General features: G+C 36.7%; 1 protein-coding gene across 2 annotated transcripts in view; it reads left to right on the forward strand.

Annotated features, from left to right (window-relative positions):
- Positions 1 to 11,823, forward strand: part of CCSER1 (coiled-coil serine rich protein 1) — a 686,381-nt gene that overhangs the window by 123,579 nt on the left and 550,979 nt on the right. For both annotated transcript variants that reach the window (XM_085299943.1, XM_085299944.1), the window contains exon 4: positions 508 to 601. In XM_085299943.1, coding sequence (XP_085156069.1) covers positions 508 to 601 — 94 coding nt within the window. The remainder of the gene's footprint in view (positions 1 to 507; positions 602 to 11,823) is intronic.

An 11,823-nucleotide genomic window follows, 5' to 3' on the forward strand; every position in this document is an offset into this window, starting at 1 on the left:
TTCATGAATTGATTCTTTCTGCCTGAATTTGTTGTATATCCTAAACTTGTGTTTCTTTACGCCTTGGATAAATGGAACAGTAATTCTCTCATTGGAGAGTGTCAATAAGGGCATACAGTGCTTAGAAATAAAAGTTTAGTGGAAAAAATAATAATTTTGTGTTATGTTAAAATAACTTTTTTATGCATCATAAAAAGTTATGAATAAACTTAGATACAAATTATCATTGCAATTTAATTGTATAAAAAAAYTGAAATTACATGGATGTCATTATTTCTAATTCTGTTTTTTTAGTTGAATAGTCAAAGTCCTTGTAGTACCAGAGAATACTGACAAATACTTTTCTACTTGCCCAACTCAAATTATCTCCTGATACAAATTTAACAGAAAAATTTCCCATAGCTTTTCTTCAAACTGAATTCCCGGATCTGATTCCTAGTCATATTGTGCAGAAGAGTGTGGTTACTTGTCTGTCTAAATGCTTGCTTTTGTTTTTTTTTATATCAGGATGTGTTGAATAACTTGGGTTCTTGTGAGCTGGATGAAGATGACCTAATGCTTGACTTGGAGTTCCTAGAAGAGCAACATCATCATCGTTCTGGTAAGTCAGACAAATGCTGGATATCTTCAGCTAGATACTGTATTTTTAGAAATACCAAGGAAATATGTTCAGTACAGTTATTTAGAAATAGTAAAGTTCTTTTATGATGGGAAGAGCAGTATGCATTTTGCCATGTGATAGTTCTAAATGCCTAAATCAGCTGAAAGTGATTTTTGCAGGTACAGAAGATATCCAATTATGCTGCTACAAGAACAGACCCGTTTGTTGTTTTAGATATTTAAAATGACTGCAGCCTCCTGGGCAGTTACCAAAAAAATCCCGTTGCTGATGTGATTATGATCCTGTTTTGTGTATGCCAGAGTAGTATGCTTCAAGTATAAGAAACTTTGACTTGTGACCTGAGTGTAACTTGATCCTTTCTTTCATAGTTGGTTAAAACATGTTACACTTTGAATTAACAAGAATTTCATTGATTAATAACAATAAGCAAGGTCAACTCAAGATATATTTGGAACAATTTTATAATAAACAAGGTCTTGGTATGAAGTGTCATAAGAAACAAGGTCTTCATCCTGTTGCAGCAGGAAATTTTGTGTTCCTTTTGTTGTGACCTGGAATGATGTAGTCCATAAACAGGAAGAGTCCTACTATAATTCCAAATGAGTCAGAGAGACTTAAAATTTATGTGAATTTTGAGTTTGATTGCAGATAGTGCTCTGTGTTTGTATTCTCTTGTGACACGCTGTTGTGACATTTGTATGCATATAAACAGGAATTATTCTGAATTGCTCTTTGGCCTGCAGTTTCCTGCCACTTGTTTCTCCATTCACACGTGTGGGTACCTGTAGGCCATTTTCTCAGGCACGCACGTGTGTGTTTGTGAGGGGGGTTATGACAGGTGTGTCTGCGGCGGTATGCTAACTTCAGTTCTGGTCCCCTCCTTTGCTACAAAGTTAGCAATGGTTGTAGCTCAGCTGATTGATTTTTGCTCCAGTTTCAGTTCTCTGTATCATACTTCTATAAAGTTTATATTTTGCCATTGTACTGTGCTTTTAAAAGCTGTCTGCTTATCTGCTTTTAGGACAAAAAATTTGACCTGCCGTTCCATAACGGTAGATAGAAGGCAGACCAGTGGAAATGCAGGGCTGTAGCGGCAAAGTGACCAGAGCTTCCTAAGTAACTGAGAGCTAGATGTTAGAGGATGAAACAAATTAACTGCCCAGAAAAGTGCCCTTTCTAGCCAGTGCTGAGTAATGGTACTCTTTACAGAAAGACAACTCATGGGTTTAGAAATATGGGTCAAAAACTCCAAAACAGGCCTTGCTTCTGATGAGAAATTGTAATTTTAGACTTTTTGGACGTTTGGAAATGAATTCACAGGCAGAACCATTTTCCGTAAGTCAACTTCCCTAACGTTTTGTACTTTGCCTTACCTGTGTTTTCACCCTTTCCGTTTCTAGAGCATTGAATTAACAGTGACAGAAAACTTACGTCCCGCATACTGTTATAAAGGTTTAATAGCAGCTTCTGGAACAGTTAAGATCCTAACACCTAAATGACGATACACTTAATGGAAAATAATTAAGATGGATGTGTGATGTGGTACATCATCTTTCTACTCTTGGTTTATTATCCAGAGCAGTTAAGGGGCCTTTAAAGTAGAAACATCTACACTACAATTTGAAGAATGATGACCATTTGTATTATGAATGCTAATATAGAGGCCCATGTGGCAGTATATGTATCATCTTTGTGTTTAGAAAGACATTCCTTTTATTAATATTTGCTCTGTGATTTTGTTTGGTTCATGGTTGCTGTTAGCTGCAGAAAATACAGAATATGCTTTTTTTTTTGCTATTGTTATTAGAATAGAGTTTAAAAGACAGATCCACCTTATAAGTTGACAGAATTTCACCATTTTAAGCTGGTGTATTTGTTTTTGAAACTGCCATACAATTCAGCACAAAATGGTTAAACCTGCTTGCTTAAAAGTCATCTTAATCCAATTTTAGATGCTGAAATAAAAGTTTTGATTTTATCAGAGATTTTTGGTAGTTTAAGTACATGGAACTCTAAAATGAGACCCTGATGTCTAAACATCTCTGACATGTTGCTGTTTTGGTTGCTCTATTAAAGTGTGGCCCACTTTCAGGATTAATGCTTTTCAAGCAAAATTCTTTTTAGTAATTTCAAGTCAATCTGTTCTATTTGTTTTGACTTTGGGGATTGTTTTTTTTCCCCTGAAAGGCCACTCCATTCATATTTAATCAGCATTCTTCTGACCTACTGCAGTTTGAAAACATTATAAAATATTATTGATGCAATTTTTTATAAGGAACTGAATACAGAATTGATCAAGCGTTCACATGCAAGATATACAACTAGTTTAATGTAGAGCTTTAAACTTTTATAAGCCCATCAGAATACAAGCGATCGTATTTCTGGGCACGCATCTATCAGCTCTTGCAGCATACCTTTAAAAGATCTTTAATCTTGCATCCAACAAGATGATGATAGATATCAAACCGAAGATGAACCAGTACTGTTATGCCAGAATTTGTTATTCTAATGGAGATTATATAAAACAAGGGGCATTTTAATTCTTTTAGTGTGTAACCTGCCTGGAAACAAGATTACATCAAGTAATTTGCTAGCTGTTGATTTTTTTTTTGCTTGTTTTTTTGTTTTTGTTTTTTTTAAAAAGCCCTTAAAGACAATGAACTTCATCTTTTTTATATATGGCTGCTTTACCAAAGTCATTCAACACAAGTGTGGACATACAAAGGTGTGTAGTCTGACTTCCGTCCCCCACAGTGATTCGTCAGCCTCATCTTCCCTGTTCGTACCTTCTGCCCATTGTATACAAGTCTTAGCCCTGAGTTATGTAAACTTTACACATTTAAACAGTTTTGTACCAATAGTCATTTACATTTTTAATAAATTCCTTAAGTTCTTCTGATACTACAGAGGGGTCTGTATGTGTGATATTCACCTATATATTGCACTGAAGTCGACTGGAAATTAATGCACAGGCTTCCAGATCTGCTGTCAAATTGAAGGTGATGATGAGCATCAGAATATGACATGAAGATGTTTTTTGCGTAGAAATTGTGGAATCACGCCCTTCTAGAAATCAAAACATACCCAACATGTCTGTGACATTTGTAGTGCAATTAAAATCCTGTTGATGTATTACATACTGATTCTGATTAGGGTTTTATTATTGTTAAGATCATCAGTCCTGGACCATATTACAATTAACTTGTGCCCCATTATTGCACTTTGGCTTCTTATAAGGAATTCTGTGGGGAATTATTGTAACAGGAAATGTTCCAGGAAAAGTTCAATTTAACAAATATATAAACTGTGAAGAGGTATAATTGAGAAAGAATTGAATTCTTAGATTTTTACTGAGGAACAACTAATGCATCAAGCAAGTTCTTGTTTTTCAAGTTCCTAAAAAGAATTTGTCTAATATGACAAATTACAGGGAAAGAGGGAGTCATAGCACGCCTTTGCCTTGCCTGTCAATGAATGTTCCTTTTTCAGGTGGCTGTATGCAGCAAGCTGTGGCACTAGAATGTGGCCATTCTCAGGTGTAGTGCCATGTTAATAAGTGCAGTGGATGGGTTGGTTAATGGTAAATTGAGAAAGTTTCTTAACTGCTGTTAGCAGCTCTAGATTTTAAGAAACTTTTATCAGTAAGGCCAGATTTACAGTAGCTTCAGCTTTTTATCTAATATTGTTGAAAAGTATAGAATTTGTTAGGGTGAAGATATATCTCATTCATTTTCTAGTGAAGCTGTCAATAACTTGATAATTAAAATAATTATGGTATTTTGGTCTACTGTAATTTTAATGACTGTTGATGAGTAGAAAATCAGACACCGTTGGAAGGATTTCTTGGAGAAGTATGGTTGAGGAGAGAATTTTGAAATAGGAGTTAAGAGACAATTGACAGACAAGGGGAGGTTGTTCCAAAATATGGAACATTCCTTTGTTATGTAACCATGTAATTAATATGGAGGACCCTGCAAATCTGGTACAGGTACTGCTACTTTAGGTGTAGATTTCCATGTCTGTATAGACTTAACATGGCTTTAAAAATCTGAAATCCTTCATTTCTGATCCTTTCTCTGTTAGTGAGTTTGCTGTGTTTACTACTTTTGCTTCTGTTTTTTACAGAGATTGTGGGATAGACATTTATTGTTCCACCTAATACAGTTGCTTTGAAATTTAATGAAATAATTTTCATATAGTAGCTGGGGAGTGGAGGGTAGTGCTGCATACAAATACTGAATATTCATCAGCTTCATTCGCTTAGATTTTTACATACTGTTCTTAAGCTGAAATGTTTAAAACTCGGCATACTATGACAAACATGATGAGCCTTGAGGGTGTCTTTTTATTACTTGAAGTAAATTAGACTTTTAAAATATGCTACAGCGTTGATTTCCTGTTGTAAAATAATGAAGTTAGTGGTTTGTATAGTGGGAAGCCATTGACTGTTTATAGAAAGTGACAGTATTAATTTAACCTTATTCATTTTCATTTTCCCCAGTGAAACATGGCTTATTTGATTCCAAGTATTGATTACTCAAATATGTAATGAAGACCTTTATTTTGAGTAATGTAAGCAATAGAGAATTTATTGAAGCAGTACATGTTAATATGGTGATTCATGTGCTTATGTTACGTATAGCCTATTGAAAAACTAAATATTTGTTTTTTTGTGTTTAGCTTTGTTGTTTAACTATGACTATAGCGAATGCCTTTTCTGTAAGTTCATGCAGCCATAGATAGCCACAGTATTTTGTAATTTCTTAACTAGCTGCTGTCAATGTCGTAAGACTGCTACCCCCACCCCTGTTTTCACAAAGATACATGTGTGAACCTGGGATTTGTGCTCAGTGGTCCAGCTGAAATCCGGAAGAATGCTTTCTGTACACAATATGAAACACATCTCTGTCTTCCCAACATCAGGATCTAAACTAGACAGTGACTATTCATCAGTGCAGTGTCGACAAGCTGTGTACCCACATTGCCCTGCTGCATATGTCATGCTGTTACTTGAGTGCCTGCTGAGTAAGTTTGAGTAATGTAGTTTGCTGTAAGTTTTAGAAGAGACTTGTCTTTAGGCATTTGAGAATTAATATCTCAGCCTTATCTGAAAGGTGTGACCCCAAAAAACATATAAAGCATAGTTATTTCATCCAGTGCATTTCAGAAATGAAATATACTTCTGGAAAAAAATGAACTAGAATTGAAATATAAAAACGTATGTTMGTGTCAGTCTAAACATTTTTCAACTCCTGAAAAGTAAAGACTTTCAGAGGTAGGGCTCATTTTGCACTCTCATTCAAACTTAACTTAAGCCTATTTCTGTGTTGAAAGCTTTTTAAGTGCATGTTTAATTTTATGCATGTGGCAATATGTGCTTTGCTTGCTTAAGTGATAATGTTTTCATGGATGTAAAAGAGTGTAGTTGACTTGGCAAAATGAATTTTGAAATGGTGGAAATGGGTATTATCTGCCCTGTATAGTATTTTGCTTTCTTTATAAGTGGGTATTCAGAAAGAAGGGCATGGTCTTGGTGTAGTTTTATATTAATGTGACTGAAAGGAATAAGCAGGATAAAATAAAGATAAAATAATATTATTGGCATGGCACTTGTTCCTGTGTAATTATAAAATCAAAAAAGAATTATTCAATAAGTATTTTTTTATGTTTAAAATGTAATGATGTGGTATGTTTTCTATTTAGTGCTAGAAATAATGAGCAGGGAAAGTAAAATGCCAATGAAGAGGTGAGAACCATGGGTTCTCCTTCTGTCAGGTGTTCCGACCAGCTTTTCTTTTTAACGAATAGGTTGTTGTGAACTGAGCAAATTGAGTGAATTCTGCAAACCTCCTAGTGCAAGGTAGAAATAGAGTTTGGGGTTTTGATATGGCTGCACAACTTAATTATATTGATTTTTAAATGTCAAATCACAATCACCATACCAAACTACAATCTTGTAGCAGTGCCCTTGTTGTTTCTTAGAAACTGCAAGTCAGGAATTTTGACTTTGGTTCTTCTGAATCTAGGTCGCCTGCAGGCCGATCACCTTTGGTGCCTCGCCAAGCGAAAGCACTGGGGGGAGGCCTGGCTGGGTAGTATCAGTGCAGAAGTGGTCAGCAGGGCTTACGTAGGTGGTTTGGCCTTGCTGAGGGTTTTGCACCAGGTCTCGGGAGGTGCAGAGTGCCTTTGGCTACAGGGCCGGACCGCAGCCAGGCGAGGGGTAAATCATGTCAGAGGAGCCTACGGGTGCTGTTGGCCGGCCAGGCCCGGCCGAGAGCCGGCGCTGAGAGYGGCTCTGGTGCTGAAGCAACCTCAGTCTCGCTAGCTGTTGTCCTGTTTTGAAACTCAGTAACACCAGCACAAAGGCTCAAAAGGGCAAACACCGCTTTTTGGGTGTTTTCTGAGCTTTTTGTCAAGCAGACCTGTTTTCCCAAGTTGTCTGCAAGTGTCTAACAAAGTGCCCATGGAATGTATTCTTGCCAGTTCAAGAGAAGCAGATTTGGCAKGGTTTTTTGATTTGCTTTTAAACAGAGAGTAGGAAAAAAAATCTTAAGTTTGTATTTTTGTCAGCCAACTGATGAGAATCAGAACAAGTGATAATGGTGATAATTTGGATGTAATAATTTATTAATGAATGTCTCACCGGCAAGAGCTTATGTCTGTATGTGCAAAAGCAGTGGCGTGTTTTGATTTTTAATTGGAGATGGGCACCAAAACCCTGCATAAAGGTCTTTCGAAAGTGGCATCATCCCCAGGTGCCACCCTTTAGAGATTTATATGTTAAATATCAGGTTAAACTAGGGCAGCATCATTTCAGTTTTCTACTTGAAATTCCTGTATATAATAACGTTTGATTACAGATTTTGAGCAAAATAAAATTTTTGGCAGTAAAATAGCAAAGAACTCTGTACATCTCTACTAAAAAGGAGATGCAGGGATTGATTCATTTGGTAGCATCCTGGATTGTCAACAGGCAATGAGATAATGTTGGAAATAAGCAGCACTAATAATGAACGTGACAAAAACAAATGTGCACTTCATTCATTATATAGCCTAGTAAAAATTAAACACGGAAAGATAAAAAATACAAAATTTAGTTCTTGTTAGTTCTAAATTCCATGAGGAAAAAGATTCCCCGAGCCAGTGCTTGTTATCCTTCTATGAAACTGTTTTAAAAGGAGAGCAGCATGAGCCAGAGCTCAGGCCAGACTGGTTTCACGTTTAAAACCTAACGACTTAACTTTTTCTTTAGTGAAAGAAGAGAGAGCATTTGCTTAGGAGGAGAGTTGTGTGCTGTTCCTTGTGAAGAACCTTTTTCACTAAGCTACACATTTTCTGCTGAAGCATTATAGAATAAATCTGACACAGTAATGGAGTAGCTGAATGTCTCCAGTGAATAAAATAAAAGTTGCTCTCTTTCAACCTTTTTTAACTCTGATCTCAACTTCTGAAAGAGCACTGGGCGCATAAGAATGGGATGTTTGTGGGCTTTGCAGTGAAAGAATAGGTAGTATTATCAACTGAAAACAGCATAGTTGTGTTAGTCAAAAATAATCATTGCATGCTTGTGGCTGGATGTATTAGGTATCTGAAACCACTGAAAACAAGGAGGAGAAGAAAAAAAGCACTACAGAAGTCAATACCGCGTTAAATTGGAATGAAACTAAATAGAAATAATAGTCTAATATAAGGCTAGTTCTCCAGTATCCTGGAACATCCTGGTCCATATTCTGGAAAAGAAGTAGCTAATTGAGTTCTATTTCTGTTTGCTATTTATATAAATGAATAGTGTAATATATTTCCAATTATAATTGAGGACAAAAATCATACCACAAAAGTGCTACCAATTTAATGTTATTCTAAAGGCTATTTCTCAGGCTATTTCACCTGAGAAACTGAGTTACAAATGAGCCTAGTGCCTGAACTACAAGAGGCATAGAGACAGTAGCTTCTAGCTGTGCTCCCCTCAGGAAACGTTTAAAGCGTGTCTGAGATATTACAGATAATTTGGCTATGCTGAGCTTTCTCAGTGAATCAAGAAAAATACTCAATTTCTTCAGCAAAGAGTATGTTTAGTGCTGTTTTTGTGTGAAGAGGATGGAGGGACTGATATTTTCGAATGGTGGGTGTAAGTTTGGTTTCTTTCTAGCTGATTTGAATTTCATTAATGATATGCACTTGTAAATCATATTCACTTAAAGGGGGCAGTTAGAAGATCAAAGTCACAGAAAATCGCACTAATAATTTAGCTGCCATGAGCTTTCTGCTTCATAAATAATCAAGAAGGGCAGAAGAGCCCAGTGTTGAACTCCAGGGTCATGAGAATACTTGAGTGAGATCCATTTGTGTGCTTAACCATGGAGCAATTAGAATCAGAGTTTGTATCTCAATTTCCTGCCTTTTGATAATTAGTGTGACATTTAGTTACAAATCCTTATTCAAACTGGTATGCTCAGCCTTCCTTTAGTGAAAGAACCAGGACAGTAATTAAACTGGGCATATGGCTTTCCATCAGTCCTTTGCTTTTTATACGTACACTGAGATGAAACATCATCTTTAATGATATCTGCAGCCAGAAGATAAATGCAGTAATGAACATTATGACAAATCAAAACATATCTTCTAATTTAAAGAAATACGACATTTTTAGATGATCAAGTTTGAATAGTGAGCCAAATGCTGCTTTTCTTAGTTCTGCTTAGCGGGTGTCCAAAGATCTGGAAAAGCAATGGCGATACTTAGTTTTTCGTGAGTCCAGCCAAAAGGTGTAGGGACAAAGCATAACAAATAGGAGCTCACAGCTGTAACAGACGTAATTCAGTTCAGGTCAAAACAACTGTACTTTCCACACAAAAACTGCAAATATCCTACTTTAGATCAGACCAAAACTGTGTGCATCTAGCGAGTGTGCTTTAGTGACGTTATGAAATATTTTTGCCTCTTGGATCCCAGTATCTCCACTCTTAGGTAAAGAAAGGAAGGATAAATAATAGTTACAACAAGAGTCTAGTTCTCCTGGGTTGAGCTCTCTTCTTTGATACGATTTGCTGCATTACCTTGGGCTAGTCACTTCATTTACATGTAACATGTAGCAAGTGGTACTTCCACTTTCACAGGATTTGGCATTAAAGTTTAACAGACTCTCAGATACTATTGGGATGGAGCTATATTGATATCTAGGGTTATTATAATCTTTAAAGACCAYTTATTTTTTGCTTATTCATACCTCATTCTGGGAAGTTACCCAGACACTATTGTTGTTGGTGCATTTACTACTGTTACTGCTGCTGTTACTTTTGTCTTTCCTTCTCCTGAAAAAATGCCAACTTCTCCATGAATTTAGCACAGGAAGAAAAAAGTTCTGCAAGAGTCTAACACACTCATCAGCTAGAATCTGGACTTAAATAAATCACGACTTTAAACCTTTCCAAAGTTGTACCTACCATACATCATTACTGAAAGTTTGGGTCCAATCGTCTGTGGTATTTGTAACTATTATTTGCTTTTATTGTATCTTTGATACCTGAGTCTCTTGTGGTATGAGAGCCTGTCGTCCCCTCTTGGCCTCTGTGAGGGATCTGACAAATACTTAACATCGCTTGGGTTTTGTCGATTTTTCTTTCAATTTTTACTTCCAGGTTGTTTTGAGGAGGAAGGAATTCACAGGTAAGTGCTATGCAGGGGAAGAAGCCTTGAGATCCGTTGCAGCCTTGTTTCAGCTGTAGGAAATGGGTCAGGAGGTAAAGAAGGCTTTGGAAGTGGATTGGTAGAAGAGGAGCTTTTTATGAAGTGTTTTGGCCTCTAGGAGACTCCCCAAAAAAGAGCATGCTTTTGCACTTATGTATATTAGCTAGATTAGTGTAGTGTGTCGTAAGAAGGAAATCTTACACCTGTCTTTGCCAGAGGAACAATTTGGGATGAAGTCTGAAAGGCGAGTGTGAAGAAATTTTCTCTTTTTCACCTTCTATGCTTATCTCTATTTTAGGACTGTTCGATCTGGCCCATAATGAAAAATGCCAGGCTGTCTCGTTCTCACTTGCCTGTTTTTGAAACTCTTCGACAAAACCCTTGCTATAGGGAACAGCCTTAAAATGAAAGCTTGTCAAAGTATTTCCTTGCCTCTGCTCCAACCTCATCCAAAAAAGACAATCCATGCATTAGGTGTACTGAGGATGACGTTAATACTAGTCATTCTTGCTGAACTGTTTTTTTCTTTTTTTTCCTATTTCCTTAAAAATGTAACATTTTGAGGATAGTCTATTTCTAGTTAAAATTTAAAAGAATTTTGTAATTCAAAATATTTAGAAAGTGCTTTTGAGAAGTAGCTGTTGCAGCATGGATGACACATGCTGATGAATCTGCAAGAGGCAAGGTACATGTACATTTATATTGCGGTGAATCTATGTGTAGCCATCTCATTTTCCCTTTTTTTATAGAACTAAACATACATCAGTTTGATAGTTAACGGTAGTTGATCCAAGTGTTCATCTGTGAAAAGTCGATTGCTGGCATATGTTTTCCCCTTTCCAAATACATAGTCTGATGAATGGGTAACTTGAGAGTGCTTGGATTCTTGCTCCGTAAGAAGTATTTCTCTTTCACCATGAACGGTGATGAAAATGAAATTTTCAGAGCTGCAAAAAAAAAGAAAAAAAAAAAAAACTGTTCCTGTTAGCAAGGCAATGTGTGAAATGTGTGATGAGCAGAAGACTTGAAGTTAGTTGTGGTGAGACATATGGTATTAAGACCACCTAAGATGCAAATAAAAATAATGACTTGTTAGACAGCTGCTAGGGCAGARGATTATGTGAGCCCATGCCACTGCGGGTACGTGCTTGAACGGGCAGAACATCATTGACGGAACAGACAAACCAAAAGAATTTCTTTGAGGGTTTCAGTTTGTAGTTCAGGTGTTATATGCTTTAGTTCCTCAAACAACTGAGGATCTTGAAAAACACACTTTTCAGAACAAGTGATGGGTTTTGTACAGCCACACAGGAGCTGCTGAGTCTGCAAGGGCAAGAAATGGAACAGAATTGCTTGTACGCGAGTGTCGTGCTTTGTGGTTGCAGCGTGGATCAGGTGCCTGTGCTCTCCTTCCAGTCCTTCCAGTATTTCCAGCCCTGCAAACACAGCTCATTGGCTTGTGTTTTTGGTTTTGTGTTTTTGGTTTTGTGTTTTTGGTTTTGTGTTTTTGGTTT

The sequence above is a fragment of the Rhea americana genome, unplaced genomic scaffold (genome assembly GCF_003343005.1).
Source record: "Rhea americana isolate MKP2758 unplaced genomic scaffold, rheAme1 scaffold_157, whole genome shotgun sequence".
NCBI lineage: Eukaryota > Metazoa > Chordata > Aves > Rheiformes > Rheidae > Rhea > Rhea americana.